The following is a 19,899-nucleotide window of genomic DNA, read 5'->3' as shown; positions in this document are numbered from 1 at the left end:
GTTTGATTACTTTCTTCTCCCTTCCTGGAACTTATTATTTGAACCACCTTTCCCCCTCCCATTTGATTGTTTTTAATACCTTGCATTATTTTTCAAATGGGTTCATGTACTTGAATCTTATCTCCTCCACTAAATCGTGAACTTTTAGAGACAGATGCTGCCGTATTTCTTTGGTATGTACGTAACACTTATAAAAGCACTGGGCATGTAACAGGTATTTAGTAATACATATTGAGTTGAACTGCTTCAACTTAAAAAATAATTTTAATAATTTAATATTTAAAAATTTAATAAATAAGAACTTAAGAAATAATTTTAAATGCTTGATATTCACAAATGGTTTTACAGGACACAATGAGGAATGCCTGAATTTATTAGAAGTAGAATTCCAGTATACCAAATAAACCTTCAATTATGGATGGTATAAAAATACCATTGATATCTAATATTTAATGACAGAGATAGTGACAATAAAAATTTGAAAGTGGCCTGGCTGATGAGAAGCCGCTTGGGCAAAGTGACTAGTGATGGGCTTTCTTAGGGATACTGTCATTCGTGTTACCATCCCGAGGGCTGCTCTTGTTTTCCGTTGGTCCTGTGAGGATTCTTCCATGCACACGGGAAGTCCAACCATCTTTCCAGCTTTAATGACAGTTTTGCTGATCTGTTTCATGTGCACTGCCGGCGTACCAAGTCCCTTCAGTTCTGTCTGGCTCTTTGCGACCCTGTAGACTGTAACTCTCCAGGCCCCTCTGTTCATGGGACTCTTGAGGCAAGAATACTGGAGTGGGCTTCCATTTCCTTCTCCAGTTTGATGTCATTAACGTGGGGTCAATAGCCTGGAATTTGGAATCATGGGATCTGAATTCAAGTGCCAGGACTGTTACTTTATAGCTGTGTGATGCTAGATAGGTTATTTTCTCTCCTGAGCCTTTTTCTTCAAATGAGTATAATAAGAATAATACTGCTGTTTGGGGGGGAGTAAATGAGTTTTTAATGTGCTTTGTAGTGTAACGTACTGCACAAAAGCTTGTTGTAGTCATGTGTTGTTATAATGCTGAAAACACCTTTTGGTAGAAATCCAGAATGTGGTTTTTTTAAGAAAATAATTTTATTTCTTTAATTTTGGCTGTGCTGGGTCTTCAAGCGGGGCTACCTTTTGCTGTGGTGCGCTGGCTTCTCATCGTGGTGCCTCCCTTGTTGTGGAGCACAGGCTCCAGGATGTGTGGACTTCAGCAGTTGCAGGACACGAGTTCAGTCTTTGTGGTCCCCGGGCTCTGGAACACCAGCTCAGTAGTTGTGACACGTGGGCTTAATTTGCTCCACAGCATGCGTGATCTTCCCGAACCAGGGATGGAGCCCATGTCTCCTGCATTGGCAGGCGGATTCTTTACCACTGAGGCACAAAGGAAGCCCTAAAATTGTTTTATAATATAAATAAGGACAGAAAGATTGAAGGCGGGAGGAGAAGGGGATGACAGAGGATGAGATGGTTGGATGCCATCATTGACTCAATGGACATCAGTTTGAGTAAACTCCGGGAGTTGGTGATGGACAGGGAGGCCTGGTGTGCTGCAGTGCATGGGGTCACAAAGAGTTGGACACGACTGAGTGACTGAACTGAACTGGAGGACGAAAATCTTTTAAAATGGTGGCTATAAGCATGATCAGAGACCAGGTCAAAAAAGTTTTAACATCTTGTATGTATTAAAACAAGTAAAACTTAAACGTGAAAATAATCAGTAGAGCAAAGATAATCATGTAATAATGTGGCATGCGTATACAAACTCTAAATCCATTTTTTGAAGCTGGTAGAGAACAAGTACAGTGGTCCCTCTATATCCACGAGGGGTCATTTCTAGGACAGCCACCACCCCCACCCCCCATACCAACATCCGAAGATGCTCAAGTCCCTTACATAAAATGGTGCTGTGTTCTTTATAACCAACACACATTCTCCCTAATACATTAAATCATCTCTAGATTACTTATAGTACCTCATGCTATGAAAATACTATGTAAACAGCATTAAATACAATGTAAACGCTATGGAAATAGCTGCCAGAGGACGGTCAATTCAAGTTTTGCTTTTTTGGAACTTTCTGGAATTTTTTTCAAGATATTTTTGAAATTGCTTGAATCTGCAGGTGTGGAACCTGCAGATCCTGAGCCCATGGATACTGGGGGCCAACTGTAACTTGTTCTTCATGCTCCAATTAAACCTCATGCTGTAGGTTTGAGAGGAAGCAGGAAATTAGCTGAATTAGGTGGGGGTTGTGACAGAAAGGCAGGAGGTGATGGGGAGCAGATGCCTCTCAGCTTGGCCCACACTGGGGTGGTCTGTATCGTAGGGAACAGCCCACCATGCATGACTGCCTGAATGTTTGGGTGACTGGGGTACAGTCTCTCTCTTGCCCAAATGAGTGCAGAAGAGTCCCTTTTACCAGCCAAACCAGATCAGCCTCTTAGGATAACTCTTATTGCCAGAAAATAAAATAGTTGCCTTGAAGTAGTTTCAATCCTAGCCTAGGCTCTGCTGTCTGAGATTCAGAGTTAATTTGTTTGGGGGAGAAACTGTGTATTAGGATTTTTAAAAGCTCCATCATGGTTCTAATGTGTGGCTAAGAATAAGAATTGCTGCTCTAAAAATTTACTGACTCAGCAGTCAGCATTGGCCTAGATTTTTTCATTTTGAAATCTGTGACTCAGCATTTACTTGATGAAAATATTTACATGATGAAAATATCTATAGATCTTCTTTAAGTATCTTAAACAAATGTTTCCAAAATCTGATTTCATTAGGAAAAATTCTACAAGGGAGAAAGGATTCATTTAGGAATTATAGAACATAGCTAATTATGGAAAAGAAAAAGAAGCCGTTACCTTATGTGATACAATGAGGATGTTGCCAACCAGCCCTGTTGAACAGAGGATCCCAACCATGGAAGGAAGGATGACAGTATCCACCATGCTGAGGGTTTGATAAGCAAACTCTCCATTCCAAGATTTTTTCAAAAGTTCAGCAGAGGTGTTACAACAGGATGAGTGAAGTAAATTCATTGTCCATGAGCTCCCAGTAGTTAAAGCTGTGAAGGAATAGGATGTGATTTAATGACATTTTGAGGTAATTCCTTCCATATGAGTTTTTGTTAATTCCAAAAACATTTATTGGGGCTTTCTTTGCACCCAAAATTCATGCAACATAAGATTCCAGGTTGAGTATGATTGCCTCCTGTCCATATGATGTGATGAATTACCAGAGGAGACATGGAAACAGTAAATTATTGAACAGTATACTAGGATAGTGCGCACGTGTTCTCCACCTGATTGTAGTACACGCTTCAAGCACAGCTAATATTTACTCAGGATACACTGGTACTAGTTTTTTATAGCTGGTATTTGTTCTTGTTGACTTGAATGTCAGTTGTATTGGCTAGAACCCCCACAGTGCCTAGGTTGTTAAGTATATCTTCTCTATCTCTGATAAAAATGAATGGGAGCCTCCAACCCTGATTGCTTAGAAAAGCAGTGGGATAAGACTTCCCAAGATGATTCCTGGCCTGTCTTGAGGGATGAGGAAGAGTTAGACTAGTAAAGGACAGTGTGGGAAGGGAAGCATTGTAACAAGTCAGGGGACCATGTTCAAAGAAGAATTATGGCACAGGAAAAAATGTCCAGCAACCAACCTGAAAATAAAAAGTAAACAAACCAAACCGATGGAGCCGGGAAATTATTTGCTTGGTCAACCATCTTGATAAAAGACATTAAAAAAATGCCATCTAAGTCTTGTTTCTGGTAATAGTAAACTGAGTAACTCAGATTAACCCTCTCACTGAAAGCAATAAAATATTATGAGAAAAATGTATATGTGGGTATGTCTGTGTGTGTGCGTGTGTGTACACAGCAATTTAAAAATATTCAAGATCTGAAAAATTAGTGGGCCCTCCTTGGCTAGTTTTTAGATGAGATCCAGTAACTACAAGGTAAGAGGAATATTGAATCATCACGGCTATCTTTCTCCAGAAGGTGCTTATTAATGCCCCAGCAATTTGAACTTTGGTTGAATGTCTGTATTTTGTCCAGAGGGACATCAAGGCTCTCAGCCTATTGAAGGAGGGAAGTTTGCAGAAGAACCCTTCTTCTGAGTTGGGGCCCCAGGGGCAAAGTCTGAGCTATGAATGAACCTGATTTACGTTTTCCTTTCTTACCTCTACAACTGTTGGGAGCTCTGAGGGAGCTGCCTGGGTGACTTTGGAATGGAATGGAGAGTAGACAGAGAAGGAAAAGAAAAGCAGATTTTCCCCGGGAAGCTCCAGAAGAATCCTCGCAGATTTATACCATGAGTAGGCAGGCCACGGACTCTCAAGGCTTGAACTTAGGTGGTCCAGGCCTGAAAAGCCCCCTAGATACCAAGTAGATAGAAATGCAAATCATTTTTAAAGGGAAAAACAGCTATCCTCAGGTATCAGAAAATCCTCAAAATATATTTGAGGGCAATGACCAGAAAGCATGCAAAGACACAGGCATTGCTTATATGCTGATTTAAATGATTCAAGACTTAAATGTAAGACCATAGGCTATAAAACTAAGAAGAAAACAGGGAAAATGTCCATTGGCACTTGTCTTGGCAATGATTTTTTGAACATGACATCAAAATGAAGGAACAAATGCAAAAATAATCAAATGGGGCTATATCAAACTAAAAAGAGTCTGTACAACAAAAGAAATAATCAGCAAAATCAGAAGGCAACCTACTGAACGGGAGAAAATATTTTCAAATCAGTCATCGGATAAGTGATTTACATCCAAAACACACGAGGAACTTACACAACTCACTAGCAAAATATAAGCAACCCAATTGGCTCGGATGGTAAAGAATCTGCCTCCAGTGTTGGAGACCTGGGTGTGATCCCTGGGTTGGGAAGATCCCCTGGAGGAGGGCATGGCAAACCACTCCAGTATTCTTGCCTGGAGAATCCCCATGGACAGAGGAGCCTGATGGACTACAGTCCATGGGGTCGCAAAGAGTTGGACATGACTGAGCAACTGAACACAAAGGAGTTGTAGAGACATTTTTTTCCAAAGGAGACATACAAATGGCCAACAGGTATATGATAAGATGTCAACAAAACTAACTATCAGGGAAATGCAAGTGAGACTACAATGAGTTATCTTCTCATACTTGTTTGGGTGGCCATTATAAAAAAAGAAAAGAACAAGTGGCAAAGATGTGGAGAAAAGTGAATCATTTCGCACTATTGGTAGGAATGTAAATTAGTGCAGCCACTATGGAAATCAGAATGGACTTTCCTCAAAAATTAAAAACTAGAACTACTGGTTTTAATGCACCACTCCTGGGTATACATGTGAAAGAAATGAATACATTGGTATCATAAGATACATGTACTCCTATGTCCACTGTAGCATTATTTACATTTGCCAAAACATGGAGACAGTCTCAGTGTGCACTGATGGGAAAAAGAAAATGTGATACACACACACACACACACACAGGAATAATATTGAGCCGTAAAAAAGAATGAAATCTTGCCTTTTGTGATAACATAGATGAGCCTCAAGGGCTTTTGTGCTAAGTGAAATAAGATGGGAAGGACAAGTACTGTATGTTCTCATCTACAAGTGGAATCTGAAAATGTTGATCTTATAGAAACACAGAGTAAAATGATGGTTACCAGAAGTGATAAATTGACTTAATGAAATATTGTATAGCATTAGAAGGGAACTGATACAATATGTAACAGATACAATATATACAGACACAATAACATGAATGAATCTAACAACTTAAGACTGGGTAAAAAGCAAAATTTCTTATAGTATGATTCCATTTAGGTAGAATTTTAAAACACGGGCAAAACTAATCTATATTATTCAGTTCAGTTCAGTCACTCAGTCGTGTCCGACTCTTTGTGGCCCCATGAACTGCATCATGTCAGGCCTCCCTGTCCATCACCAACTCCCAGAGTCCACCCAAACCCATGTCCATCAAGTCGGTGATGCCATCCAACCATCTCATCCTCTGTCGTCCCCTTCTCCTTCTGCCCTCAGTCTTTCCCAGCATCAGGGTCTTTTCCAATGAGTCAGCTCTTTGCATCAGGTGGCCAAAGCATTGGAGTTTCAGCTTCAACATCAGTCCTTCCAATGAACACCAGGACTGATCTCCTTTAGGATGGACTGGTTGGATCCCCTTGCTGTCTCAAGAATCTTCTCCAACACCACAGTTCAAAAGCATCAATTCTTCGGCACTCAGCTTTTTTTTTAGTGTTATTAGGGATACATATTTGTTGTTGTTCAGTTGCTCAGTCATGTCCTACTCTTTGCGACCCCATGGACTGCAGCACGCCAGGCCTCCCTGTCCTTTGCCATCTCCTGGAGCTTGCTCAAACCCATATCCAGAGAGTCGGTGATGCCATCCAACCATCTTGTCCTCTGTCATCCGCTTCTCCTCCTGCCTTCAATCTTTTGCAACTTCAGGGTCTTTTTCAATGAATCAGCTCTTCATATCAGGTGGCTAAACTATTGGAGTTGCAGCTTCAGCATCACTCATTCCAATGAAAATTCAGGACTGATCTCCTTTAGGATGGACTAGTTGGATCTCCTTGCAGTCCAAGGGACTCTCAAAAGTCTTCTCCAATGCCACAGTTCAAAAGCATCAATTCTTTGGTGCTCAGCCTTCTTTATGGCCCAACTCTCACATCCTTACATGACTACTGGGAAAACCATAGCTTTGACTATATGGACTTTTGTTGGCAAAGTAATGTCTCTGCTTTTTAATATGCTGTCTAGGTTGGTCATAGCTTTTCTTCCAAGGAGTAGGCAACTTTTAATTTCGTGGCTGCAGTCACCATCTGCAGTGATTTTGGAGCCCAAGAAAGTAAAGTCTGTCACTGTTTCTACTGTCTCCCCATCTATTTGTCATGAAGTGATGGGACCTGATGCCATGATCTTAGTTTTCTGAATGTTGAGCTTTAAGCCAACTTTTTCACTCTCCTCTTTCACCTTTGTCAAGAGGCTCTTCAATTCCTCTTTGCTTTCTGCCATAAGGGTGGTGTCATCTGCATATCTGAGGTTATTGATATTTCTCCCAACAGTCTTGATTCCAGCTTGTGCTTCATCCAGCCCAGCGTTTCTCATGATGTACTCTGCATATAAGTTAAATAAGCAGGATGACAACATACAGCCTTGATGTTCTCCTTTCCTGATTTGGAACCAGTCTGTTGTTCCATGTCTGGTTCTAACTGTTGCTTCTTGACCTGCATACAGGTTTCTTAGGAGGCAGGTCAGGTGGTCTGGTATTCCCATCTCTTTAATAATTTTCCACAGATACATATAATAACAGTAAAAATATAAAGCAAAGCAAAGAAGTGATAACTGGAAAAATCAGATTGATGGTCACCGCTAAAGAGAGGGTTTTATATATGGCTCTCCAGGTAATATTGACAGTAAAAATAGTTTTTACAAAGCAGTCTGACATCAACCATGTAGTTTCAAGGCAATAACCTAAATTTATGTTCATTCTTCTTTTTTGATGTTAATACCTGTTTTCATCTTATTTTTCCCACTTTTCTACTCAGTTACTTCAAACTTTAAAAATCAGCTAATATAAATGTTAACTTTGTGCTTGTGTTATGCTGAAATTTGATGCCAAAATATATGCAAAAACTTAGCAAAAGAAGTATTTTCAGGCAAAACAGTTATATATGACTGACTGAACTCTGAAAAATATCATGCAGAAAAACAGTCACACTCAGTGTGACCTCATGTTGTCTTTAAAACAACAAACGTGGCTATTTGAAAAAGTCAAGATGATTAGTTTATTCCAGTTTTCATTCTGTTATTAGGTCATGAAAAAAATATGATGTTTAAGAGTGATTTGAGGAGATACACAAAAATCTAGCGTTCAAGATAAGAGGTGAAAATTTAACTTTTATGACAACTTCTTTTTAGCATTTTCACAAAGTTAAAAAAGAAAATATGGATTATATATTCAAATTAATAGGCTTGGAAAACATATATACTTTTGGAAACAGTGATTTAAGTTTAAGACATATGCAAACTTTTTCCAATGAATTATGTATAGCATATCCATCATCTCCCGAATCATTTATGTATTTCAATATCTCTCCTCCAAATAGAATCTACAGGAATATAACTCCCCAAGTTTTAGCCAACATTCACACTGTGTGTTTCCAAGACTAAGAGTCTCACATCTGAAATTTGGGAATGTAATCTATATGGCTATACATTAATTTTTTAAAACATTTAACAAATGTTAAAAACATTAGTGACAACTCCTGGGCTATTTAAATCTCCACTCAAATCTCTTTATCTTCACCCTTCTATCTCACTGTACCTCTTGCTTTATTTTATTTCCCAGCTCTCAACTTTTCTGAGGAAGATGGAGACTTCAGAGAGTGGGAAAGGAATTTATCTGTGAAATAATACTATGTGTAGAAAGAGCTCTGAAAGTAAACTGCAACCTTTAATCTGACACAGTAAGATCAGTAAAAATCTGACAGAGTAAGATCCCTGGTGTCTTGACTGTGACTGTTTTCCTGTTGTCAATCAAAACCAAATACTTAGCATCTGCTGTAAATGTTAGTACTCTAAGTAAAGGCAAACTGATGCATCTGTGAAAATCCTAAGTAAAATTTTGTGAATCCGTCATATTTTTAAGAACTTTCTTACTTGATCAATTCACTTAATCTCAGACTTCAGAAATTCATCAGTTGAATAATAAATTCATGTCAAGGAAAATAATCTCCTTGATCTTCATCTTGTCTTGTTAGCTATGGCAGGTGATGGCCTGCTTGCCCTCCAGATATATGACTGCCAAACATGAAAAGCTAGTGTCCAAAAATGTTTAGTGCTTCACGAGTTTCACAAAGTACCATATACTTATATTCCTGTCCTTAATAGACACTACTCATTAGTTAAATATATAGGAAGAAAATATGAATTCACTGATGGCTGGTAAATATTAGCTGTTGAAAACTTTTAAGCATTATTTTTAAATAGTTCATATTTTAAATATTATTAATATTTACTCAGGAGGTTATTTTAAAGAGCTTTTTATATAAACAGTGTCTCAATTGTTAAATATGATTTTATTGTATCTAAGGGTCATTTTTATCCAGGTCAGCTCCCTCTAATATTACAACAAAAGCCAATGCTTAAGGAATTCCCCAGCAGTTCTGTGGCTTAGACTCCATGTTTCCACTGCAAGGGACTTGGGTCCTATCCCTGGTCAGGGAACTAAGATCCTGCATGCTACATGGTGCAACCAAAAAAAAAAAAAAAAAGCCAATGCTTAAATAAGACTAACTTAATAAAAACTTTTTTGCAGCAAACACCTTGCACTATCCCTGTCTTTCATCATGTGGTACCTCTGGAGTGACTCCATCCACCCAAGTAATCAATACTTTCCCTTGAAACTTTTCTGGGTAGAAAACTTTCTCATTTATTAAATCGCAAGTTTTGACACTGACTTGGAATATAACCCTAGAAAACTGATCTTAAGTAGTTGAGAATGTCATTTTGTAAGACTATTTTTTTTTCTTTAAAAAGAAAAAAAAGGAAATTTATGCTTGTGAAGTTGGTGTTGAAAGAAGACTGACAGTGTCAGTTTAATGTATTCTGATACACATTGTTCATCTATATACACTGACGCCTTCATACATACACAATTTATTCATGATGACTAGGACAAGCAAAAGAAGGAATGAGTTTCAAGGAAATTAGACTTTTTTAAAGAAAAAAGAAAGTGTTAAGAAGTCTGAAAAGTGATAAGAATATGTACATGGCAAAGAGGAGCATGATGTGGAGAATAAATCAAAAGAACAGATGATGAGTTTATTTACATCTGAATGACAATTTCACACAATTTTGATTATTTTTAGAAATAAATCCTGAAATAATAATCCTCAACTATTTTCCAGTAACCATAGTCATGATGATGGGATTAAGTGAATCTAATGAACCAGCTTTATGGCTACCAGTTACTATTTTCAAGTGAAATATCAGAAAAAATCATCTGGGGAAAAAATTTGCTGCTAACAAATTGTAAAATCATTAAGAATGCTTCAATAGTCACAAAGCACAAAATAAAGCAATTGTACATACCTGCCTTCACCCCGTCCATATACACATGCACACATACGTATGAGTTCCAGTAGATTTTCTCTCCAAGTTGTGGCCCAACTAGCTGGGAGATCTCATTATTTTTCACCTGATCCACTCATCTCCTTCCATTCTACTTAACCTGTCTTTGGGCAATCTTTATTTTAATGATCAGGTATGTTCAACTTTAAGTCATTCATTCACTCAACAAAACATTACAGTGTCTATAGCAAAGAACAAAACCCATAAGATTTCTGCTTCCTGGAGTTACATCCTAATATTTATGGTTAATGGTTATATAAACTGTACTGCATTCTGCCACTTGCAATGTGTAACTTCGGTTGAGGATTTTAACTCTCAGTTTCCCCCTTGGTAAAAGAGTAATAAGAACAGTACCTATCTCAAAGTATGGGGCAAACTGAGGCTCAGATAATGTTTTGTTGTAGTGTTGTAGTGTTAGTTTCTCAGCCATGTCTGACTCTCTGTGACCCCATGGACTGTAGCCCACCAGGCTCCTCTGTTCATGGAATTCTCCAGGCAGGAATACTGGAGTGGATTGCCATTCCCTTCTCTAGGGGATCTTCCCAATCCAGTGATTAAACCCAGGTCTCCAGCATGGCAGGTGGATTCTGTGCTGTCTGAGCTACCAGGGAAGCCCTACATCTAGGGGAGAGTGTTTCATTTACTTTGTAAGCATCATAGGTTTATATATTTATAAAAACATTTTTTGACGGGTAGTAGTAGAGTATCTTATTTTAATAGAACCAGCGTATTACATTCATTTTCTCACAGATGGGAGTGAAGTGACTTGGGGAAGGAGAGAATCTCTAATTTGGAGAAAGATACATATAGGCTAATGGTCCTGTACCCCCTAGGAAGATTCCTAGCTCAAAAGACTTCCTACAGTTTGCCTTCATTGAGGACAGGAGTCATGTTTTATTCATCATTTTTTCCCTATCATCTAATATAGTAGCATAGTATGCATGTGAAATTGACCTTTCCCTAGCATCTCAGCAGCCACTAACTACATGTGGCTTATTGAACACATGAAAAATGGCTTGTCTGAATTGAGATGCACTGTAAATATAGAATTTACACAACATTTTGAATTTGACTAAATTTAAAAAAATAAATCAGTGCCTTAACTACAAGTTTATGTTGATTACATATGGAAATGATCATTTTTATATAATGATTAAATGAAATATATTATTAAAATTAATCTTACCTGTTCCTTTTGGCTTTCTAAATGTGGCTACTAGAAAATTTGTAATTACATATGTGGTTTGCCTTGGTAGCTCATTTTTCTATTGGACAGAGCTGCCTTAGAATGCTGATTAGAGAAAATGTCCTTGATAACATACAATAATTATTTATATTGCTATTAATTTAATTTAATTAATATAATTCTAACCCATCTCATATCCTTTTTAGCTTGCCTTAGTTTATCTCTTTTTTTCAGATCCTTTTAAAGGATTATATGGGGTATAATCCTAAATAAGATTAAAGAAGAAAATTTATGAAAAATTTATGTTCCTTCTTGGCAAAAACAGTTAAATTAAAAAATATATATATATTTTAATCACTTGACTCTTTGCCCACCTAATCTATAAGCTTTTTATTTTAAGAAGAGAGTCCATTGCTGAAAATCTGCTAGTGTTAAATAGTCTCATATGAATATAGTGGCTTATGTTTGGCACATATTTTGAATAATTTGATAATTTCAATTTATATACTGATTATTATGTTTTATTGTTTGCCTATAAATTAATGAGAAAGTAAGCATTCTAAAAGCACACTGGCAAGCTTTATTCAATCAACTGTGGGGCTTTGTTAAATACTAGTTTCCAGGTGAATGAGTTTTCCTCAGTACCACAAACTCTCCCACGCGGATGAGTGAGATGGGCCAAAGGAAGCTCAGTATACTCCATCATCCTCTCCTATATCTGAACCGTTCTCATGCTAAGGAGAGGTCACCTTACCTGGGAACACCTGGTTGTCAGGGCTGGGCAGGGCACAGTGAAACAGGTTGCTTTTGAATGGAAGTACGTGGGTATATTTGTATGTATGTTTGTGTGTGTTTATTGCAATCAGTAATCATGCCAAATACTTGGATCCGTGAGCCACTCTATTTTACTTGAGTATACAGAAAGAGTTAAGAGTTCTATTAATTAAATAAAATGTACCCAAGTTATTCTGAAATTTAATGAAATACAACTGTTAACCGTGATGCATGGTAATCAGATCTAAGTCACAGGAAATTTTTAAAAGACTGTCATTTTGTCAACATTAATTTTTACACAGTTGAATCTAATTTTTAAAAACTTCTCTATAATCATAAAGTCTTCCCTGCATCAGAACCATTCTCTCTCTCCCTCTCCATCTCCTCCCTTTCCATTTCCCCCTGCCCTTTCCAAAGATAGAGACCTCCGAGTCTGCCTAAGCATCTCCAGTCATCTACCCTCTCCCACTTCCCACCCGAGGAAGGGTTTCCCTACACTCTGCAGACCTTGAAGCCACACTTAGTTTGGGCCTTAGATGTGCATCTGCTGCTATATTTCAAGGGATCTTTTTTTTTCTTTTAATTTTTATTGGGCTTTAGGGGATGGGATGGGGAATACCTCCGTAAGTTATGCCCCACTAGGAAGATGTCTGTTCTAACTTTCCTGAGATAACTTTCGGAGCCTTTTCTCTTTCTTGGAGCTGCTGTTCTTGCTGGCAGTAGCCTCTTCAGGTCCACTGCTGAGTGGCTCCTCCTTGGAAGACAATTTCCGCTTTTCTTGGGGACTCTTTTGTTTTCTGACTCATTAGGGTCACTAACTGGTTCTTCTTTGAGAAAAGATTTCTTCCTCTTGGGAAGACTTCCAGTGCCAACTATCTCTTCAAGATCACTACTAACTAGCTCTTCCTTGGAAAAAGATTTCTTTTTCTTGGGTTTGGAAAAAGAGACAGACGGGTCTTCCATTCCATTCTCCAGAGGAGCCTCCCGGGGCTTTTGCTTTTTCTTCTTTTTGGGTCTTTCACACTCCTCACACTCCTCCAGGGCACTACTATTTTCTGAAGAAGCTAGGGCAATTGCAGCCAGCCTTTTCGAACTTCTTCAAGCGTTTCTTCTCCTGTTTCTCAAGCTTCCTAGTAATCTCAGCAGCCGCTTCCTCTGCCTGAACCACTGCCTCCTTCATGACATCCAGATTCTTTCTGGGAATCTCTCCAGTCTCAGAGAAGGACAGACGCTCCTCAACTTGTTCTTGAAGCTTCTCCCCCAAAACACTGGTGGGCATCTCAGAGAAGCAATTGATTGGTGAGACAGTACTGCATTTGTTTGCCAGGTATCGGGAGATGCGGCCTTTGTTCTTGGCAGCTGCTCGGCCAATGAAGGTAGAGTGGAAAATGAGTCCGTATTTTGGGGTGTTAGTCCTTGTCTTCAAGGCTCTGGAAACTTGGTCCCTTTGCTGGACCCAGGGAATCACTCAGACACCAGGGCTGGTCAAGGGATCTTTATAACATCCCCAATCCTGTTAGCATGGGATAGAAAGAAGAAACCCAGGTATGGTGTGAAAAGGTGGTACCCCAGGGAGAAAAAGGATACATGTCAATGGTTCTGGAACCCTAGCATTTGGGGTTCTCTAGCATTTGACCCCTAGTTTGGGATGAGAAAGTGTAGACATGGAGATAGAGGATGGGGAGAGAAGGGGAGTAGACCATCTGTGAGGCCCAGCACCTCTGTAAGAGGCCCAGGTATCTCTTTATATCCCTGGGGCACAGCCTTTGATCGTTTTAGTCCAAGTTCCCCCTCTTCAGGGTAGTCAGGAGCTAGACACACAGCGGGGACAGAGGCACACGGACTTTCCTCCTCCACCCTCACAGGTCAAGCAAGCTACCTTCCTGGAGGAATCAGACAGTTTAGGGCCTAATCGAACCCTGTCACTTTCTAGCTGTGTGACTTCAATAGTCACCAACCTCTCTGAGCCTCATTTTTCCCACCCACGTTTTCCCCATTGGTAAAGTGGGAGAATGATACTCTCTATCTTCGCACTTGTGGGGGTTTAATACAATGAAGCACCCAAACATTGCTTAAAGCAGAGTAGGCTCTTGACAAAAGTTCTTTCTTTTCCTCAGGCCTGAGGCATGAACAAGTCTTCCGCCCTCTTTCCCCATTTCCTGCTGTCTCCAATTTCTCCCACCTGTATTTATTTCACTTCTGAGGATCAGAGTGTTAAAAATAAATGCAGAGGGGATTGGGGATGGGTGAGTGTGGGATGCGAGGTAAGGGAAAGCCTTGCTTCCTTCCAGGTGGCATGCAGGAGGAGCGTCATGGTGACAGGTAGAAGTGTCCCAGTGTCTTCGGGGCATGTCCCATCGCTTGTCCTTTGTGGATTGGGAGCTGTGACTCTCCTTCCCAGGGCACCTAGGGCCTCTGACCAGACACTGCCCTGACCACTGGATCTAGTGGGCTTTCAAAGGTTCTGTAGAGGGAACCCCCATATCGTACTCTGGGACCAATCTAGTTAACTGAGATATTTGGTGTCTGGTGGAACAATTGCTGCACCTTACAGACTTAGCCCATCACTTGTGTTAAGAGGTACAGGCTCAACTCTAACAAGATGCTAGACTTATCACTAGATTGCAGTAATCCTCTCCCCAAATCCATTTCTGGGGTTTGAAGAAAGCAGGCTGACACTAAACATGAAATTCATTCCCTTGTAGCATCTTGGACCCCCAGGTTCCTCTTTAAAGTGCCCGGTGGTTTTCCTGCTGCTGCTGCTAAGTCACTTCAGTCATGTCCAACTCTGTGTGACCCCATAGAAGACAGCCCGCCAGGCTCCCCCATCCCTGGGATTCTCTAGGCAAGAACAGTGGAGTGGGTGATGGTTTTCCTACTCAATCTCAATTTCTGTTTAACAATCACCATTAATATTTCAGAAACATTGGGTGGGCTGCACACAGACGGTTCTTTATTCCCCAAGCTCTTTTCTTGGAATATATTACTCTGTGCAGTTTAACAGGCTGTGCTAGGCTAGGAGTCAAGCAATCCTGACCTTGTAACTATCTTGTCATAGCCAGGAGGCAATAGATGAGGGCATGTCTGCTCTGCAAAAGGCCAATTCAGTTGTGACATAAAACAGATGCCATGATCCAAATGAAAAACAAATAGTGGGCTCCCCATCCTGTCATATCAGTCAGGTGGTACCTCCTTTCCACATCTCTACCCCCTAAGTTATATTAGGAAACAGGTTAAATAGAAAATGCAACATTAGAAAAATCAGAAAACATTCATTGAAAACACCTGGCCCCCACATTTGCACTGAGCTAAGTTCAGTGACATTTCTGTGCATACAGGAAATAAAGACAATTGCATGTTTATGGGTGTTTCTTTTAGTAGTAGCTTCAGGGGCCTTTTAATGAAAAGATTCCACTACAAATAAAGATACAAAACTTTGGGGCAAAACCTTACTAAGACGTTTAAGAGAGTGCATTTCTCTCTCATTGCTAGAGAAAGAACTTTTAGAAAGAATTTCCCAAGGACTTTGAGAAGGTCTGGGCTGATGTACAAAAGCCCGCATTCCCTTCTCCCCGCTCTCCGCGGTTCCCTGACAGCTGCTAGCTTCCTAAGGGCGTAGGCAGAGTTCTGACAACCTTGCACGCGCCCTGTGACAGATGAGTAACGCAAGTTTAACCGAGAGACCAGAGGGGCGAACGCGGTATGAGCCGAGGGGACGAGGGCATCAACTTGGGTGAGGAACTCTGGCTTTTTTAGTTTAGGAAAGGCACCCTGCACCCCTTACTAGGGAAGCATAACGCAGCGATCCATGCCTGTCCTTCGCCGTTCTGATTCAGCATTTTTCCTTGCATGAGCTCCGCGCCCTCCAACTTTCTGAGCTGCGGCTGCTGCTTCTCTGAAAGCCATTCTGCCTTTCTTTTCCCATCCGTGTTTCCATTTTCTTTCCTGTGTATGAAACCCACTGGCCACCCGCCCTTCTCGGCTCCGTCCCGCCGCTGCCTCCGCAGAAGCCCGCTCTATACCTTGGGGGTGGAGAGAAGATGCTCAGGGCGATGCGACACCGGTCCATCCAGCCCCTGGGAGGAGCGGCGGGTGGAGCCCGGCCTGACGGTCCCCCGCGCGGGCCCCGAGCCCCCGGCGGGCCCAGTACCGCCGCCCGGGCCCTGGAGCTCCGGCCCCGCGGAAACCTGAGTGCTCTGTCCTCCCCTCGAACGCCCTTCTTCTCTGCAAGACTGGAGTCCTAGCAGACAAGCTCTGGTGGCCAGACCGCGCGCAGCTGCTTCCAGCTGCGGAGAGGTGGGGAGGAGAGGGAGGTTCCGGACCCCAGAGCATGGTCTAGGACAGGTAGGGAGCCCACCCCGTCTCCATTTCTAAGGGGAGTGTCAGGATCAAGAAGCAGGCCGGAGCCCCAGAGGGCCGGCTCACCCTTGCCACTTAAAGTTGGCTTCATCCAGTCAGAGCATCTTTATTGAGCGCCTGCTGTGTGCTTGGGGCCCATCTAGGAGCTTAGGAGGCTGTAGCGAATAAAATATTAAAACATCTCTGCTCTCGCGGAGCTTGTGTTGTTATAAGTCACTCTGATAGTCACATAAGTTCCTGTGAACATTTCTGGATGTTTTCAGCTGAAGTGTGAAGGAACAGAAATCCGAGCTTGTTTTTGTTTGGACAAATGTTTGCTGATGTCCCAAGGGTTTAAAGAGAAGGAAGGAGGGAGGAGAGGAGGAAATAAGAAACGTACAATGTCTCCAAGGAGTTAGTCCCTTTTTAGGATCTTTGGCTTAACCAGTTTAAATCTCAAAAAAAGAGCCAAACAAAAAAACCAAACCACTACCACCAACAAAAACAAAAACCAACAACAAAGCAAACAAAACCAAATCACAAAAAGAACCCCTATTAACTCAGAAAAACTGCTTGAGCTTCATGTTTTCTCTTTGATCAAATCTACTGACCTCAGTTGCTACTTAGCAAAGAAGCTGGCTTTTATAAAGCTGAGGCTGGACCACTTCTTGCCCAAGAGAGCCTCATGGGGTTCTGAAGACAGGCAGCCCCAACTCCATTCCAGTGTTGTCATTTACTATGAGGCATATATCCTTGGGCAGGTTCCTTAATGTCTGTAATCCTCAACTGTGCCTTCTGTAAAATGAGGGTCCTGTCAGTAATAATTCCCTCCTCTGCATGCTGGAAGGCTTCATGGGGATGACATATGCAAAAGCATTTAAACCAGACCTGGCTTATAGTAAGTGCTCAACAAGTGATATGATGGGAGTTACAGCACCTTTTACAATCTTTCCTCCTGTAATCTGAGTGGTCAGAATGATGTGATGAAATGTCATGTGTCTACACATTAAATTAGAAACTCACTCAGAAATTCAACAGATCAGACTTTTAAAAAACACATGTAGTGTCATTGATTATACATTTTAGAACTGGAAGTGACCTTAGAGTTAGTGCTGCATGCAAAAAAAAAAAAAAAAAAAAGTGTTGCCTTTATATGAGTACATGCCCTAAAATCTCTCACAGAAAACCAAAAGAATGAATATGAGAAAAAGAATTGAAAGAGAACTTTAAGAGAATTTAAAGTGGGAGACACAGTGGCCAAGATTTTAGAAGGATGAGAGGATTGTTAGTAAGTATGATAAACAAGATTTCATCACAACATCTTTGAGAAGAAAGAAAAGAAACCAACCACCTGATCTATCTCTTAGGTTGGTTCTTACCTGTTATCAAAACTTCTATGGCAATACCCTTGTTGACAAGCATGTTCTATTACTCTGATAATATAAAAATGTAGTCCACTATAAGTTTGTAAACCTTACATTTTCTCCAAGTTAAATTCTTGTAGTTTATTTCTCGGTTCAACTTTTCTATTCCTGACAAGATTTTGAGTCTTTTCCATGTAAACTCAAGGGTAGCTTGTCTTATAGTTCTTACCTGGAAACATCTGTCTTAAAAAAAAACAGGGGCCAGGGGCCTCTGCAATAATATTTGCCACTCCAATTCTTTGTTTCCAGTGATTGATAATGATGGTGACAATTAAATTCTCTCTGATTGTGTACTGTAAATGAGGGATGAATAAATCTTTTTGTTGTTGCCATATTGTAAAAGTGAAGAAACCATTTTTTAAAAATAGCCCAATATGTTGCATTGTGTTTTACTTGGCATTGGTAGCTAAAAGGCCTGTGTGAGAGACCACTATTCAGGAAAACATCACCATACCATATTTAATTGCACCTTTGTTTATGTTTGACAGCTCCATAGATGTTGATGGTGGATATGTGACCTTATCTAACATTATGGTAGCACTTTTATATATACTTTGAAAAGTGTCATTACATATATTATTTATTTTTGTAACAATTCTGGAAGGTGCACAGAATGGGTATTACCCATTTTGCTAATAAAGAAAGTGAGCTTAAAGTTAAATAGACAATAAGCAGTGAAGTAGAATAGAGTCCCATGTGGTTGTTACCCTAAACTGTGAGTTCTTTTGATGGTGTTACTTCCTTTAAAGAGCAGGAGGGGAGCTGGGATTCAGAGTTAAAACCTGGCCCCAGGATATTAGTACCTTTTTTTTTCTAAGCTGGAAACTGAGCTGGTGGTTAGTGTAGGAGCTGCTGCTGACATGATTTTGTCCCACTGTTTTTTGTTCCAGAAAGACACAGACTTCTGACTATGCTTATCATCTGGTTCAGAACTTTTTGGTGTGGTCTGTTGATTCAGGTCTTATAAAAATAATGAGAGAGATGAATGAGATGATAGACCACACATGCTGATGCAAATGAGGTTCAGTTTACTCCACGCGTGTATGCATGGATTGCAAGGGTACACAAGAGGTCCTGGGGCCTCTTCCTCCACATTAAGGGACTCTACATAGACCTAGTGTGGCTTTCTTCTGAGGACCCTGGCCTGGGCTGGGATGTCCCTTCTCTCCTAGATCCACCTGCTGTCAACTTGGTCTTTGACTTTACACTTACTTGAGCACAGCTTCTGAGAAGTGAGTCATAATCATCCACTCTTATAGAAGGATCTGCCTCCCTCCAAAGCCTTGACAGTGTTCTGGATGGCGCCTCGGTACTGTCAAGCCCCATTTCCTACACCCTCCAGCACCGTTCAAGGAAGACCACTATTCCTAGCTGCAGATTATCAAATAAGATGAGAATAAGGGGCAGGAGGAATCACAGGAAAAGGAGTTTGGAGAGGAAAAAAGTGATCAAGAACAAGGCTGCCACAGGATGGCAAGAAACTGCGTCTCTTTCCTCCAGGACCATGCAGTTGCTTTAACACTTCTCTCAGTTACACACTATTCCCTCAATTTCTCATAGGTACAAAAATATAAAACAATAAAGTGCAGTTGATGTCTCAGTGACACTTTTCCTTGTTTTAGTACTTTTTTTTTTTGTCTTTTTCTGCTTTTGAAATGAACTCTTGATTGCAGAATATCAGAGTACACTCAAAACTGCCAGCCACTGTAAGGGCAGCGTGGAGAAGCCCGCAGGTAAGGACAGATAGCAGCAGGTGGCCCGAGGCGGGAAGTGATTGGAGCAGTGGTTACAGACATTCACAGGAAGCGAAAACCCTCCAGCAGGCATCGCCCTCGCGTTAGCACAGGTTAAACCAGTCACTGCCTTGGCGGGTGGCCTCAGGGTGTCCAGGTTCAGATTCTACATGGCAATAACAGCTTCTTCCAGTTAAGAGTTCTTGGCCTGCTCCGATCACAGGGTAGCCGGAGGGCACCAGACCAGTCTATTAGTTTTTTC

At 40.7% G+C, this 19,899-nt stretch overlaps 1 protein-coding gene and 1 pseudogene across 1 annotated transcript in view; both read right to left on the bottom strand.

The window, feature by feature from the left end:
- MCHR2 (melanin concentrating hormone receptor 2) overlaps nucleotides 1-3,060 on the bottom strand; it is an 88,189-nt gene extending 85,129 nt beyond the window's left edge. The window contains 1 exon segment of the mRNA XM_065911407.1: nucleotides 2,896-3,060. Within this exon segment, the coding sequence (XP_065767479.1) occupies nucleotides 2,896-3,060 (165 nt within the window).
- A 9,661-nt stretch (nucleotides 3,061-12,721) lies between these two features.
- On the bottom strand, nucleotides 12,722-19,731 carry LOC136150711 (nucleolar protein 56 pseudogene; annotated as a pseudogene).
- Nucleotides 19,732-19,899: the final 168 nt, after the last annotated feature.

This window comes from Muntiacus reevesi, chromosome 19 (genome assembly GCF_963930625.1).
Source record: "Muntiacus reevesi chromosome 19, mMunRee1.1, whole genome shotgun sequence".
Lineage (NCBI taxonomy): Eukaryota > Metazoa > Chordata > Mammalia > Artiodactyla > Cervidae > Muntiacus > Muntiacus reevesi.
This window is presented reverse-complemented; position numbering and strand designations above follow the sequence as displayed.